This window comes from Polypterus senegalus, chromosome 11, assembly GCF_016835505.1.
Source record: "Polypterus senegalus isolate Bchr_013 chromosome 11, ASM1683550v1, whole genome shotgun sequence".
NCBI lineage: Eukaryota > Metazoa > Chordata > Cladistia > Polypteriformes > Polypteridae > Polypterus > Polypterus senegalus.
Window position 1 is genome coordinate 60,531,174 of NC_053164.1, and position 17,528 is coordinate 60,548,701.

At 37.8% G+C, this 17,528-nt stretch overlaps 1 protein-coding gene across 2 annotated transcripts in view; it reads right to left on the reverse strand.

The window, feature by feature from the left end:
• Positions 1 to 13,466: 13,466 nt before the first annotated feature.
• LOC120539057 overlaps positions 13,467 to 17,528 on the reverse strand; it is a 39,886-nt gene continuing 35,824 nt past the window's right edge. For both annotated transcript variants that reach the window (XM_039768771.1, XM_039768770.1), the window contains 3 exons: positions 16,787 to 16,936; positions 16,621 to 16,688; positions 13,467 to 13,869 (listed from right to left, as the gene is read on the reverse strand). In XM_039768771.1, coding sequence (XP_039624705.1) covers positions 13,732 to 13,869; positions 16,621 to 16,688; positions 16,787 to 16,936 — 356 coding nt within the window. In that variant the 3' untranslated portion in view covers positions 13,467 to 13,731. The remainder of the gene's footprint in view (positions 13,870 to 16,620; positions 16,689 to 16,786; positions 16,937 to 17,528) is intronic.

Consider the following 17,528-nt stretch of genomic DNA (forward strand, 5'->3'; position numbering starts at 1 on the left):
GAGAAACTGTATCTAGTTTTGTTATAGGTTATATTCAATGTATTGCTATTGTGCTTTATTTTATAATGAAATGTACAGTTCATGCACGATGACACTATGGACTCTGATTACAGCAATACACATCAGTAAAATTACTGAAGTATCAAACTAAAAATAGTTACATTTCAGATATAGTAACAACCAGAATAAGCAGCAATTAGACATTTAAGTAACTGAGCTACAGAAAGTCAATAAAATTGAATTGCTAGTATAAACCTATTGGCTGTGCAACTGCTTGCATAGTGAAGTCTCAGTCACAGATCAGGCAGACAACAATATATGAAGTAAGAGTTTAATGACTTGGAGTCTGGTAGTACAATATTGAATTTTTCCATGATGATTGCTGGATGACAAAGCAAGAAAAGTTTAGTTGTTGCAGTGTGTTAGGTCTGTGCCAATGGAAAGTTTTATAAATATTCTGTCAGAATGGAAGTACTGCTCCAGTGAAAATCTGCTCTGTTTAACCACCCACTGCAGAAGCTTACAGTCCTCGCTTAAGAAAGAAGTTCTCATACTTGATGATGATTCAGTTGTCTCTCCACTGTGCACCCATGGGATTCAGTTTGGATCTGGTGGGACAGACTGTCCTCAAAAGGTGAAGGTGCTGTTGTTGTGATGTAGGATTTTGCATATAACTTGATAAATGTTTTGTATGTCTTTATTTATAATTTAGGCAAACCAAGTGGTGAGAGGTATTCATGTTTGCCTTCCCCCATCCCCCTTTTTACGACTGTCTCTTTGTAATTTTATGACAGGATTTGGGGGGATGTGTCTTAAACCAGTTTGATCTCCCACACAAAGCCAGGTTAGTGTAATAGATGGTCTTGCAGGAGATAAGATATTCTATTTCACCCATTGGTCTGAGGTATGGCTGTTTGGAATTGGCTTGTCTCAGAGGCCTTCAAGTACCATGATATCCTATTGGTTCTAGGAATTGGAGAGAACATCTATAAATGTACTTGCTCAACCACATTCTCTCTCTCTCTGACTGACTCACATATGATGAAGAAGCATCTCTCTTGCTAACCTGTGAGGATGAAGACAACACAATGAAGAGCACAGCTCAGCAGCCATATTGAACAGACATGTGGCTGAAAGCTGAGCACCAACGATGCCTTAACTAGAGACATTTTAAGTAACTGCAAGTCTGTGTGCCACCTGAATTACACATCACCATTTTATCAGGTTGTATGGTTGCCAATATTCAAATGTACTTTGCATTTTGTTATTATTTATGAATATTATCAGTAATACATTATTTTATGTGTAACTTAACTCCTGCTTGTCTTTTTACTACATCTAATTGCCTGAGGTTATAGATATAGAAGGGAAGGTGGGGATTAGTTATATACAGTGGTAAGTCTGTGAGATTAGGTATTCTAAGGCTACATATTATTAATACAATAGGGACAGTAGAGCAATATATATTACTCTACCAAGATAAAACAATTGGCGTAGTCGGCAGGATTTGGGGTAACCAAGTTTTGCACCCTGTTTGCAAATACTGTTTTGATGTATGTGTTTGTTTATGCATGTGAATTTTAGGGCACCCAGTGTACAAATGCGGTGGAAGTAAAACATTGTTTGGTTGCTGAATGGAATATAACCAACAAAGTGTAGAGACTTCATGTGTGTCACAAGGACACCCGCATGTTTGTTAGTGCTGGTGTAGTGAGTCCCTAATTAAAGTGCTAGGGAGTGGTGAAAGATGCATGCGTCATTCATACGGCATTTAAGTGGTTAAAGTGCTAGGGAGTGATGGGACATGCATTCGTCATTCATACGGTACTTATTCGTTTAGGATCTTTGTGTATGTATGTGTATGTTTGCTTACAGGGGCAAAAGTAGGCCAACCCATAAAGAATTTGGCAAATTGTATTAGAGTAAATTGTAGACTCAGAAATGCCTAAGTTCATTTTAAAGTCAGCCATCTTCCAGTGGAGTGGCAGAGGGAAGCAGGCTAAAGCTAGGAAACCTGTAGTTCAGGTAGAGAAAGCAGAAGCTGAGCTGAGTGTGCCACAAAATGGAAGGGGCTGGAAGGATTAAAAGCAAGAAAACAGAGATCAGGTTTAAAGAAGACAGCTGCTGTTATAAGAGGTTTACTAGCTTGTATTATTGGTAATAAGGAAGATCATGATAAGGAAGAAAATAGCAAAGTGAATGAAAGTGAAAGTTACGGAATGTTGAGTGAGAGTTTTGAAAGATGTAACAGTTGGTGTGATAATTGTGAAGTGTTAGCATGTAGAACACCCGCTGCTAAAGTAGAAAGCAGTGAAAGAAGTGGAAACAATGAGAGAAAACCACCCATGGTAAAAGTTAGGGCAACAGTAACCAGATCAGACTGGAACCCTAAAACATGGGTGGGTGACTTACATGAGACAGATGAGTGCTCAGATAAAAGTGGGAATGTGAGTGTGAGGAAAAGGAGAGGGATGAAAGGAAGGGAAAACAGCAAGGGTGTTTTCTTCCTTTATTCTCCACTGCACCACAATCTCCAAGTAATTCTGAGGCCTGTCCAGTATTTAAAGAACATGCTACACTGATAGATATTTCACCACTGTTAGGAAAGGTAACCAGTGCTGCACTGAAATTTGATTTAGGACAAAGAGATCAGATAGAAGGCAGAGGAGCTGGTGAGTGTGAATGGCAATTGTTGACTAGAGGGCATGAACTGGATATTGGCATATTGGTACTGAGTAAAGAAAGTGTGGAATTAAAACAAAGAACAATGGAAATGAAAGGAATTCAAGTGCTTGTGTGTGAAAGGTCTGAATGTGCTAGTGCAAGAATGGCTGAGTTGGAAAGAAAGTGCACCAGTTTAGGAGTTGGTTTGAATGAAACAGGACAAGCCAAAGAACAAAGGATGGGGGATGGTGCAGCAGGAAGCTCAGCTAGCAAGTCAGGAATGCACAGGGGTGTGAGGGTCCTAACAGCTGTGCTGGGGCCAGCAGTAATTAAAAAGCACACACACTTAGGTTCAGTAATTCGAAACCTGACTGACCAGTTGTTCAAAAAGACAGCCTATGACTCTCCATGCAATAAAATGGAGAAAAGTGAGCTGGTCTTTAATAAAAAGCACAGGTCAGTTTTAGAAGCGATGCTGGATTTAGCACTTGGATTCTGGAGAGGCTTCAGTCCACACTTTCAGGTAGTAGTTACCATACAATAAAAAAAGGACACACAGGCAATGAAAAAATAGAAGGGTAGCGCAGGAAGACAGGAAAGGGAAAACAGTTATTTCTGTTTCAATTTTCTGGCCTTTTGCAATAGTGCTACTTCTATTGTAAGGTTTTTATGGACTTTGGTTTGGTGCAGGTAATAAATAGTGAAGGCAATTAGCAGAGTAAAATCCATGCAGGAGATCGGGTTACCATTGGCACATTGGAGTGGCGTGGCACTAGTGCCAAGCTGTTCCAATGAATGCCTGGAAGCAAAGTTTGAGTTTTGGCACCAGGTCGACAGCCAAGAAAATGAGATGGACAGAAACTGCTTTGTCACCTTCCATTTTGCAGACCTGCCTACATAGCAGAATGAAAGAAGAAAACATTAAAGACTAAAGACAAAGAAAAGACAAAGACATGAAGAAGAACTGAAGAGACATCAAGAAAAGACACTTACTGGGGTTTAAGTGAGTAACAAGTCCACAAGTCATGCAATAATAATAGGACTAGTCACAATAGCTATAGTTTAAAAGGAAAGGTTTGTTCATTACTGCAGCAAATTTATATTCCAAGGGGTGGAAACTGAACAAACCAGTTAGGAATGCCAAAATAAGGGGATTAATTTTGGGCTCATAAAGTATACATTCTGGGTATTAATTAATTAAGTGGGATAATTAATATAATTAATACTATTAAGGAAAATGTATACTAAGAAAATTGGTGAACTTTTCAGGAAAGCAGGTGCAGCTGATACATTTGCAAGACATATGGGCTCCGATGTTTAGGTATAGTCTAATTGGGAAAATACGGAAGCCCTGCTGAGATTGTCGGCTGTGGTACAGGCACAGGACCAGTGGGCCAATTCTAACCTGAGGTGTTTAGCACAATGAGTATGCATATGGTGAGCAAACAACTCTAGGGGTGGCCTACGGGGGGAATGATGAGAGTTGCAAAGCTTTGATGTCTCATGGTGGTGATGCCAGCCTATACTGGTAAAGGCTGATGGCAGTCAAGAGTTGCACCATGGGTAGGAAAGCACAAGAGGCAACTAAGTCAACCCCAAATGTGTGCAGAGGGCCACAGATGTTGGTTTGTGAACAGTTTATGCAGTGGCACATGTGCTCTCACTTGGGCAGAAGTGGTTGTACTGGCACCTGTGGCATGTTACCTTTCAAATTTTGATGTTAATTGTACAGCTGCATATGCTTAAACAGATAGTTTGGGACAGGGGTCTAATTAGCAGTTAGACAGAGAACAAGTACAGATTAAAAATTCACACAATAGACTCAATTGTAGTGGGCTAGTTTAGTGGAAGGTGTGGACTTGTCTCATTTTGAACCACCAGATCTGATGACATATGGAGACTGCAGAAAGAGTTGACGCAAGCTGGAGCAGATACAAGTCATCAGGAGCGCTTCCAAGTTCTTCAGATTGTCTTTGAAATAAAGAAGATATGTAATGGACAAATGGTCACGGACAACTTTTAACACTGGGAGAGCAAATACTGCAAATCAATGCACAAGTTATGCATCAGACTCTTGAAACAATTTAAAGACATTGTGTATAAAGACACTGTACAAAACATTCATCGGGGTGGAGTGTTGTGATGTAGGATTTTGCATATAACTTGATAAATGTTTTGTATGTCTTTATTTATAATTTAGGCAAACCAAGTGGTGAGAGGTATTCATGTTTGCCTTCCCCCATCCCCCTTTTTACGACTGTCTCTTTGTAATTTTATGACAGGATTTGGGGATGTGTCTTAAACCAGTTTGATCTCCCACACAAAGCCAGGTTAGTGTAATAGATGGTCTTGCAGGAGATAAGATATTCTATTTCACCCATTGGTCTGAGGTATGGCTGTTTGGAATTGGCTTGTCTCAGAGGCCTTCAAGTACCATGATATCCTATTGGTTCTAGGAATTGGAGAGAACATCTATAAATGTACTTGCTCAACCACATTCTCTCTCTCTCTCTGACTGACTCACATATGATGAAGAAGCATCTCTCTTGCTAACCTGTGAGGATGAAGACAACACAATGAAGAGCACAGCTCAGCAGCCATATTGAACAGACATGTGGCTGAAAGCTGAGCACCAATGATGCCTTAACTAGAGACATTTTAAGTAACTGCAAGTCTGTGTGCCACCTGAATTACACATCACCATTTTATCAGGTTGTATGGTTGCCAATATTCAAATGTACTTTGCATTTTGTTATTATTTATGAATATTATCAGTAATACATTATTTTATGTGTAACTTAACTCCTGCTTGTCTTTTTACTACATCTAATTGCCTGAGGTTATAGATATAGAAGGGAAGGTGGGGATTAGTTATATACAGTGGTAAGTCTGTGAGATTAGGTATTCTAAGGCTACATATTATTAATACAATAGGGGACAGTAGAGCAATATATATTACTCTACCAAGATAAAACAGCTGTTGATAATTTTTTAACAAGATATTGTTATGATTAGAGCTTTCATTCATTTTTATGACATTTCCTAAAGTGTTTTAAACCTACAATGAACACTCTCATAAGACACACTCATTATTTGTATCTATCCACTTGGCCTTTCTGTAACTTCTGGGAGTTTGTTCTACTGCACATCTGGCAGATTTCAGAGCAAGAGTGAAATGGTGAGTCTTTAAGTGATTGTTTATGTAGAAAAGTGACAACTTAAAAATGCAAAATTATACATTTTGAGCACATGTTAACACCCTATATAAACAGCAATTATACAGATTTATCTAAAATTATCTGAGCAGCTTTGTGGTTTATAAAATTAGGCTACAACCATGTTATTTAAATAGAAGACCTACCTCAACTACTGAGCAGATCTTCAGAAGGCAATTATTTACAAAGTTTTAATTTTTAAATACAGTGTACCACAAGCTTTACTTAACAATATAAAAAAACAGCTGGAATGGCCAGTAATAAAACCATCGACAACCATCAGAATTGACTCTTTATAAGTGAAGATCGAGTAAGGAGACAACTGTGGAAGCTACACACAGGAAGTGCTGCAGTACCAGACAGAATAGTCCTTGATGCCTTATGGACTGTGCTGACCAACTTTGTCGTATCCTCTGTCACCTGTTCAGTCACTCCCTTGGGCTCCAGAAAGTGCTGCTGCTGTGGAAAACATCCTGCATTGTTCCTGTTCCAAAGAAGGTAGATGCCTTGTCACCTAATGACTACAGACCAGCGGCACTTATGTCTCACATCAAGAAGACTTGAGGTAGACCACCTGGACCAACTTCAGTTTGCTTATCAGACAAAGATTGGAGTGGAGGATGCAATTATCATTCTGCTATATAAGGCTTATTCTCACCTGGACAAAGCTGGCAGCCCTCTGAGGATTATGTGCCTCAATTTCTCCAGTGCCTTCAGCACCATCCAGACATCATTATTAAGTGGTAAACTCAGAGATATGCAGGTGTATGAGCCTATGGAGTCCTACATAATTTACTATCTGTCTGGCAGACTGGAGTTTGTGAGGCTCAAGGACTGTGTTTCTGATACAGATGTGAGCAACACTGGGGCATCACAAAGAACAGTCCTGTTTCCTTTTCTTTTCACTCGGTACACCTCAGACTATAAATATAACACCAGGTCATTTCACTTGCAGAAATTATTATTATAATTAATGCTGCATTAATGTGGTGTATTGATAAGGGGGATGACACAGAGTATGGGAGTCAGATGGAGGACTTTGTTTTTTGGTGCAGATAGAATTGTCTTCAACTTGACATCAGCAAAAACAGAGGAACTGGTTATTAACTTTCATTACACCAGAGAGGCGTTATATCCAGTTACTATTCATGGAGTGGACGTAGAGGTGGGAAACTCCTACAGATACTAGGGGGTCCACATCAATGGGATTTAATACTGGTCTCATATCACAGAAGCACTATATACGAAAAGGCAAAGCAGGCTCTTTTTTCCTTAGGAGACTGTGTTCATTTAATGTGAGTAGGGACATCTTTCACATCTTTTGCAACTCTGTGGTATCCAGTTCAGTTTTGTGTGCTGTGGTGTGCTGGGTTGGTAACATCACTTCAAGAGAGGCCCACCGAATCAAAAAGCTAATTAAAAGGACAAGCTCAATTATGGGATGAACTCTTGACCTGCTGGAGGTATTAGTAAAGGAGAGAAAGAAAATAAAACAAAATGTTATTATGAACAATGATGCCTGAGGACTTTCAGGAAAAGAATTATTGAGCAGAAATGTGTCAAGAAACACTACTGGGGCTTCTTTATACCAAAACCAATATGTCTGCATAATACCTCACTGTGACTATGACAAGCAATATTTCTTTTTCAGTTTTCTTCCTTTTGACTTATTCTGGCGAGTGTCCAGACCATAGTGTGTGTTTATTTATTTATTTAATGAGCTTATGTAAGGAGAAAAATGACCCCATGAAGTAATAAAATTCAACCTAATAAAGTTCTGTCTAATAGAAAAAAACATTAAAACTGAAGATCATTAAAAAGTATACATAATCCTTTAACTCCATTAAAGAAAGAGGTAAGAAAAAGTGATATACATTGTTCGAATTAATCAAATTATCAGCTTCAGGGAGCAGGGAAGAGTTAACTCTATGATAAGACAGCGCATCCATTGTTTAACAAACAAGTGTGCCAATGCTTTTGATGTCAATAGAATTCTTCTAATGTGCTACTTGTAGAGCATTAAAGCCCTAGATTGTCATTCTGAAACGGACAAACAAAATTAGATACAACTGATATTAAATCTGCATTCTAACCAAAGATTTATGAATACAGTCTTGCATTCAGTACACTGTTGCTTCTGTCCATAACAAACATCATTTTGAAACACAACATTAATTATGCAATAGTAATGGGCTGTCACACATGTGCATTTAGGAGGCCATCAAAAAGCCTAAAGGTGAGTGAAACATCACGAGACAAGAGGTTGTCACACGGTACTAACCTGAATCTCTCATTCTTCGCACCAGGAAAACCAAGGAAAAATAAATAACTTACTTCCGGGTTCCAAAATGGCATCTGGGACGTCACTTTCGGTGCCAGAAAAGACAACACTTCCGACACTCCCTCATTACATCACTTCCGGTTTTCTATTAAATGACATTGCTTCCATCCCACAGCATCGTGGTTTTTTCCTTGTCTTTTGAAAATATATGGGGATGGTCCCCAAAACTTTGTTTTATGTGATGCTTCTTTTTATTTTTAAAGAAGAGTATCACATGACTTCATCTCAGCAAATAAAAAACACTGTTGCACATGTGGTAGAAATTTAACATCTTTTTAAAGAAAGAAAAATCCTCTAACAGGACAAATCAGTTATCAGGCAGGAGAAAAGCTGTTCATTGTATCTATTAATTACTCCACTGTTACAGCATGGTCAGAATGATCCAAGAAACAAAGAATAGAGGTTCATTTTATAAACTACTGAATTTGCATACAGTGTAATCAATGTAAACATTTACTCTGGTTAGTTCATTGGTTTACACCCAAATGATTTATATAAAATAAAAGTCTAATATATTATATTCTGGTTCTTCTTATACCTTTGAGTTGAGCCACCAACCTTGCAATTTCTGTGCATATAGCAACTGTCCATTCTGCTTGTTTACAGGACATCTACTGATTTCTTAGTTATCTTTCAGTACATTTAGTTGTCCACTCAACCTTTATCTGGGTTCCAACATTTATTAACCCTTTATACTATTTCTTTAAGATGAATGCTATTTTTCCCTAAAATTATTCTTCCACACACACTATGATCACTAGGGAGTGCATGTAAGTTCTGATTACAAGTACACAACTGTACACAGTAACAACATTACATGATATCCTTAAACCCACCTAAAGTGTTTCAGGAGCCAGTCCTTGTAAGATTAGGTACATGGCAGGAACTAAATCCGGACATGTGTCAGTCCAGCACATAACCAACACATGGCTGATTTAAAATCACCAATTAATCTGTGAAGAAGCAGTCTGTTGCTACTGTCCTGCCTTTGTCCAGTCTGATAGCGGTCATGGGACATCGTATCTTTGATTGCCGGTACAACAAACATTTCTGAGCAGGCATCAACCACAACATAGCTCTTGTGAAAAGAATCGAGATAAATGCCATCAGCTCAAAGAGGGAATGGCAAGTTCGTTGAACGTCACTGAGAGAATATAACTGAATAATAAAAAAACAAGCACTAACTTTAACAAGTAGCCAAAATTTACATCGGGTGCTACAGACTCAAATCAAATATATGTTTTTATTATATTGTAGAAATAATAATAATAATAGAAGTTCACTACTCAAAAGACAAAACTCCCAGTCTTGAATCCGGGACCTTCGGGTTATAAGGCAGCAGTTCTTACCTCTGCACCATTCAAGAATACGTGTAAACTCCCTGTCACACGTGTAAACTTCCTTTCATGCTACACTTACTCAGATCTTTGTAGATATGGAACACACATGAAATTCATGTATTCCAATTAATGATGTACTGTATTATTTACCCAATACAACTCCAGGAACTTCACATGCAGATAAGGAGCCTTGGCTTGAGCTGGGAGAACTTTTAGCCCACGAACTGAGCTCCATCAAGGTGGGGATGAGACAGCAGGCTGCTTGTGCTGATTGACGCATTTACATCGACGCATCTCACTGGTGAAGAGGTACAAAGGAATTTAAGGTGGACCAGGATTACAAGTTTTTTCATAGGCCTCAGGAATTCTAGTGTTAAAGGTTATATACAGTGTGTTTTGCTATGAAATGCCTTATGCCCGTTATTGCTTATGCTCTGGTAGTGCAAATGAATGAAGACTTGAAGATTTCTGTTGAGGTGGTAATTCCTGGCAAATGTTTTTTCACTTATTACTATAAAAGAAAACAAAATTCACATTACTTTTGTTTTACTGGAAGAGAAGTACAAATGGGACCCATCATATAGTATGAACATGCATAGTAGCAGAATTAATATAAAACCAAGAAATAGCAAAGAGCTATGAAAGTGTGCATGAGATTTGTTTATAATATTCACACAACAAATTCAAATTGTACTGTGGTGGGAAATGGACAGGTTAAAATAAAACAGGTTGCCAAACATGATATAAAAATTTAATATAGTAACACTTTTTATGACAACACACCATTCAGCTTCCCAACCCCTATTCATGTAAATGTTTCTTATTTTTGCAAAATACATATAAGTACCATTAAGTGAGATCTTTATCGAATCTTGTTTTAACTTGTTTCAAGACTTCATATAATTTACTTTACCCAAAGTGACTTATGAGATACAATTGGTTAAATTTTGTTTGTTGTTCCAATTTCCCATTGGCATCTGAAGTGACTTATTTGTGGACACACAGTGGTGTTAGAAGTGAGATTTGAACACACAGCTTCAGGGTTTGAGGTCCAAAGTCTTAACCACTATGCCACATAGTCTGTCTTTTCTTTCAGAATGAGTATGATCTAATTGGAGCACAGCAATATAAATTACAGCAACTAATAGTTGTAGTTTCCAACAGGGCATGTTGGGTATTGGAGTTTGGTGGCTCAGCTCTGTTGGGGTCCAAGTGTGCTGCCAGGGGAATGCTGCAGGAACTCCTGAGCACTACGCCATAGGGCTACCCCCTTACACGGAAGTGCTTCAGGACCAATTCTACAGGACAACAAAAGTGCTCCCAGGGATTATCTAAAAGGAACCAGATGCCACTGCTCCAGAAGCCATATTTGGGAGGAAGGTGATGAAGTTTGCTGGAGAAAGAGAGGCAGAGAAAGAAAGCGAAGAGTGTTACCTTTGCTGTAGTACTGTGTTTTAGTACTGTGATGTGGAAAATGATTTGTTTCCCATGAATAAAATCACTTGTGTGCTGTGCTGAACTTATGCCTGTGTCTGTCTGTGTTGAGTTTGGGGAGCTGGTGCACCTCCTGGAGGCCATATAGTATTATTCAGAAACAAGGACAACAGTTTTGTAATCACTGTAAAGCGTTTTATTACTCATAAATTTCACCATATATTACTGAGCACACAATGTAAATACTTTCAAATTACAAAAAAAAAACCAAAACAATAATGTCAAGACACTACCTGGAAGATCTGAGACTATTGTGTGACTTTTGTAAGATCTGTATTGAAACTCAAGAGGAGACACTAGGGTATTTTGTCTCAGGAGAAAAGTACAAAAAATATAAGAGAACATTCTCCATTTTATTTCTTTTTCATCTCATTGTTGTCTAGGAGAAACCAAAAAAAAATATGAGAGAATAATTTTGAGGTAAAAATATTTAAGAATTTCAGTTTGCAGTACACATTGGAATATATAAAAAATGTTTTAGAAATGTCACAAAGACAACTACTGAAATCTTAATATAAGTGAAAACAAGAATGTATTAGGGGAATGGCTGATATAATGCACAAAATGTACTAGAAGATGATTAAGAGATCAGCAGATATCCTGTGAATAAGAAGACAGGACAGTTATCACGTACACAGAGATTTCAAGGGTAATAACTAAACATAAGAGATATGAGACAAGCAAGAGTGTAGTAGGATAGACTTTTATTTGGATGTAAGCCAATGAATTAATCAGAGTAAATGTATGCCTTAGTCAGCACTGTTATGTAAATTCAGTTGTTTTTAAAATGGAACTCTGCCCTTTTTTTTTTTTACCATTCTGTAATGGGCTTCTGTGATGAGTGCTCCCTCTTCAGCATTTGCTGTAGAGTAAATAAAGAACACAATGGACAAGTTTTCCTCCTGCCCAGTTTTTGTCTAAATCCTGCCTGTGGAGGTTGGGGCCCATTATCAAATTGGATAGTTTTAGGGGGAACTAGATACAGCTAGACATAGGTTTGAACTGAGGAAAAAGGACAGAAACAAATGAATGCAAGGGTTGAAGTGGAAGACGGAAAGAAAGTGGGAAATCACCTGCAAATGAAAATAGAAGGAGATGGAAGGAATAGGATACATAGACCAGAAAGAGAGAAATGAACTTTTTAAGCTCTAAAATATTGAAAAGAAAAAAAGGGTGGTGATACCTGACTGACACAAAGTGTTGCTGGGGAGTGAGATAACCTACAATATTTAGGGCAGAGGATTGTGGTATGCCATTTGAGAAGTGGCATATTTTTTTTAACTTATCTCCAAGTGTTAAGGGCATAAAGTATAATAGACCAACAATACAAGGGAGAGATTGTAGTTAATTAGGAAGAAAATGAAAAAAGACTGGATAATGGAGGAACCCTATTTATTTTTATGCAAAGGCAGTAAGCAAGGATGTCATTTAATGCAAAGTCAGGGAAGGAGACTGTGTTCAATCTAGCCCATCATGGAATGGAGTAGAAATGTTTGATGAACAGTCTCTTGTGATTTAAGAGGAAAAACTTTTAATGAGATTAGTGAGCCAAGCCACTGCTAAAATCAACAGTAGTATCAAAATTATTAACAATAGTAGAACTAAAATATTAATGGATATCCTTTATAAGCCAAATCCTTGTGTTGACCTAACAATAAAAGAAATAAACTACTCAAGTTTAGTGAGATAAGCGACACATTTAGGTTTATAGAGCAAGAACATGTTGGATTTCTACTTGATGCACAATAAATTAATGTGCATTAGCATGTGTTAGCATGTGAAGCAGAGCACGCTTATAATCTGACAGGGAGGTGGAAAGGTAAAAGGTAAAAAAATGTAATCTATATAGAATTATGACTTTAAGTAAGAAGAAAAAGGAGTATTCTCAGGCTTTCAACAAGATTAAGACTGTCCATACTGGGATCAAGTAAAAGAGAAGTCCCAACACACCAGGGGCCTCATGTATAATGCAGTGCGTAGAATTCACACTAAAACATGGCGCACGGACAAAGCTGGAAATGTGTGTACACACAAAAATTCAGATGCACTTAACTGTGCATAAGAACAATTCCATGCACTTTTTCTTTATAAATCCCAATCAACATGAATTTTAGCGTACATGCACAAGACTGCAGCCCCCCCCAACTCCTCGCTGAATTTTGCATATTTGAATATGCAAATCAACATAAATAGCCCCTTCCATTCAGTATTTTGTTAAAAGACAAAGGCAAAAGCACACGGGGAAAAAAGAAGAAGAAAACATACTTCTTGTTGACTTAAGCAGCAGTGGTATAAGCAGCAAAAGGAAATTAACGGAGTGATTCAGTGTGGTGGAGATACTCAAAAGTTCAAGTTCAGAAAGTCACACAGTGCCCGAAATAAAAAAGAACTGGTCAGATATCAAAGTCGACATTAAAAGGCAAGTCACAGACCATTTATTCTGTTTCAGACAATGTTACAAAAGCTGACCCCCGTGCCAAGGACACACCTCCAGGTGGTGATGGCACTGTGCACACACCTCTGTCTCTGAAACTGCTGGGCAACCATCTGGCTGTGTGCTGACGGACGCTGTTCTGGAGTCACAAAATGCAATAATGGATACTGTAAGAGATGTGGCCAACGAACTAAGGAATATATACAATCCTGTTTGCCAAGATGGTTGAGGTTCTCTCTTTTTTTATCTGGCAGTCCGGACATCAGAATAGATAGTACTTTCTTCATTCTCTATTTGTGGTTTTACAGCTTTAGGGGTTTTCTTTGAGTGAAATTGTAAGACGGCATAACTGTCTCCAGGGAAATCCTGAGTGTCCATTGCCTAGAAATTTAATAAATGTTAGTTTAACAATTTATATTTACTCATTTAGAAAATGCTTTATTCCAAAGAAACTAACAAAGGAGTTTAACATAATGAAGCAAACATCAGTCTGGGTGCTGTTTTGAAACAAGTAGTACAGAATAAGGTTACGAAATTGACCATCAGAAGTGAAGAGTGCTAAACCAAACAGAACAACACAAGACTGGCTACTCTTTCCTTAGCAGCTTAGAACCTAGAATCAATACTCTTATTATTTAGACAGAAAAAAAGAATTCTTCAAACACTTCTCAAAGCAGTGAAGGAGTGTGACATTTTAGACAAAGGTAGGCAACTTGTTCCACCATATATGAGCTACACATGAAAAGGTTCTGGATTGAGATTTGATGCCATTCATTAGCAGACCCGAGTGGGCAAGGAGGAGCATAGGGTCTTATGAGTGCCTTCTTATAGATTGCCTAGCTGCCTTATGCTTCAAGTCATGGATAGATGGCCTGACATTGTTCAGGAAATTTTCATTCATGGTATTGCCTTTGAAAAGTTGGCTCAGATTGGACGGTTGGGAGACAAAGTCAGAGAGGCAAGATTGCATGGGTTTGGACCTGTGCAGAGGAGAGATGCTGAGTATATTGGGAGAAGGATTTTAAAGATTGAGCTGCCAGGCAAGAGGAAAAGAGGAAGGCCTAAGAGAAGGTTTATGGATATGGTGAGGGAAGACATGCAGGTGATGGGTGTAACAGAGCAAGATGTAGAGGACAGAAAGATATGGAACAAGATGATCCATTGTGACTCCCTTAATGGGAGCAGCCGAAAGAAGAAGGTATTGTCTTTGAAAAGCCACGCAGGTTCTAATTCAGCAAGGCATCATCAAATCAGCTGGCGCCCTGCCAGGGGTTTGTTTCCTGCCTTGCGCCCTGTGTTGGCTGGGATTGGCTCCAGCAGACTCCCGTGACCCTGTAATTAGGATATAACGGGTTGGATAATGGATGGATGGATGGATCATCAAATCATGACCCTTCAATTACAATGCTTGACCTTTGGTATGAGGGTCTTACTGCAGAATGCAATGTTACATTTGCGCATTTCCACTTTAAAACTGTCATGAGTGGTCTTTGTTTTTAATCTTTCTACATAAATCCCACGTATCTAAAAATAATGTATTTTTATAGTTTTATAGACCAAGAAATCTAATGGTTGCATTTATTTTAATTTCAGTACATTTTTATGTACGTTAAAAATTAATTATGTTTTATGATGCGACATTTAGCTTTTCCATGGGCATAACCATTTTGAGGCACTTTGTATGTATGTTTCCATGCCAAAGGAAAGGTCAACTGGAAGTGTATGGTGCATGAAATCAGCAGATAAAAGGTGTAAAGGTCAACATTTTACACTTCCTGGAAGTCTAAGATTGTGGATACAACTTAAATAGCCTTGAATACATTTTTTAATCTAATATAGATTTCTGGCTACAAACTCTTTTCTGTCTCTTTGTCCGCAGTCTTCAGTTTAAGTTTTGTTTCAGTTTGCATGTCAATTCCTGGTTTTGACTCTCTCATTTTGAATCTAAACTTTAATTATTGTTTCCTATTCTAGGCTCTGTTACTTGATTCACACTCTCCCAGTTTTGAACTTGACTAGTTTTCATATACAGTAAACATGACAGTCTACTGATTCAATTATCTGTCCAAACTGCTGCCATCCATTGAAGTCAGTACATGAACAATTTCACCATTAATCATTGATCCAATGCATTTAGGAATCAGCTTGGTACATTTTGGGACACTTGAAGTGTGTCATCAGTGATCTGTAGTGTCCATCTTGCTACAGTACTCTATCATGGAACCCTGTTTTATCCAGTGTCTACCTGTTAGTGGAAGCATGAACACAGAGTTTAGTTCAGATGAGATGGCTAGATGTTAATACTGAGTTCTTTGTGATTGCATGTTTTGTTTTTGGTAGACTTTTCCAGACATACACATCACCATTTTTTTCTTGAGATTTAGAGTCATATACTGTACTTTGATTATTATATGGTCTTCCTCTAGAATCTTTGTTCTCACAACTTCATGTTGATGTTAAGGACCAGAGATAGTCAGATTTATGTTGTGCAGTGCTGATTGGTAAGCAAAGAATTTAAAGTACCTGATCACAATTCCTTTCATTTAGTGCAGTTCACAGGAAAGTGAGATTAAAGGTTACAAGATTGATTACCTTCTTCTCCGAAAAATAAAAGAATAATAACCAAGCTTTGGTGTCATTTTTATCTCTTAAACCTTTTTTTCCCTGTTTATGCTGATATCCATTTTCATCCTCTCCTTTTTCAAATCAGGCTGGTGTAGGGTGGGAGCTTCTCCTAGCACCACTGAGTTCAAAGCAGGGATTAAATATGTACAGGTGCCAGTCCATGAAAGGATACATTCACTCATATACCCTCACTCTCTCGAATCAAGCTAATTTAGAGTCACCTAACTTAACCCTAAACATTTACTGGATCAAGTTTAGCAACTAGCCACTATTCAATTAAACAATACAAATACAGGTTAACTCCTAGGCTTCCCCAGGGGAGCTCAAGAGGATGCAGTTTTATCTTAACCTAAACTAACCTAAGATTCAATTCTCAGGGATTACTCCTAGAATTAAAGCACTGAAATAGATGGAGAACATCTTTTGAACACCTGTATAGCACTGAAAATAAATCAAAGGTCCATGTGTGATCCATTTTTCATACCAAATTATTCCATTGGGTCTTACCTGCTTGGATGATACATCTGGTCTTTCTTGCTGGTTGGACTCAAATGTTTGCTCTTGATCATTAACATCTGAAACAAAAGAAATGTAAGAAAGGTTTCAAGTTTAAAGGGAAACATGCTAAACTACTTAAAATAAATTAAATCAAAATGGATGAGGGCCATCTTACCACAGCCATGGATGGATAAATCATGGTGATTGGTTGTGTTCAGCGTCTGCCCTTTTCTTTTTTTCAGGTACACAATGAGAATGACCAAGGCCATTATGACCAGAACTGATACAGATGATGCAACTATTGCTATATATTTTGAGTTCTGACCTGAAAGAAAATGTATTTTAGTCACTTCAGGGATAATATGAGTCTTTAAAATGTAGATTATCCTTAAACATATTACATTAAAAAGAAACAAAAAGTTAACATAAATTAATAAAATCAATTTTTATTTTTTTTTATAAACTTCAGTAAATGGCAGTGCTGGGGCAATTCATGACTTGAAGTAAGAATGCATGGTAAACTGCAAGTCAATTTCTGGAACTGGAATTGGAATTTGTAATGCGGTTTAAAATTTGTAGCTTTATAATTGGTTAAATAAAATGTGTAATATTTAATTTGTGTCTCTTATGTTAGATAAGATATAGCTTTTAAGTGAATAAACCATGTGACCAAGATGATAGCTATACTATAGAGCTTATACGTAAGGGGAAAAAGCATTACTTTTAATTGTATGCATTTAACCAGGAGTTTAGTAAAAAAAACCTACTGTATGGAGAACATTAAATATTAAATGCAGGCACAGCACAAGACATGCTGATAAGCAGGTGATATAGCTCAAATATGACATTAAACTGCCAGGGATAACCCAGGGAAGACGGCAGCAGATACAGGTGAATGAAGACAATTGTTTGAACTG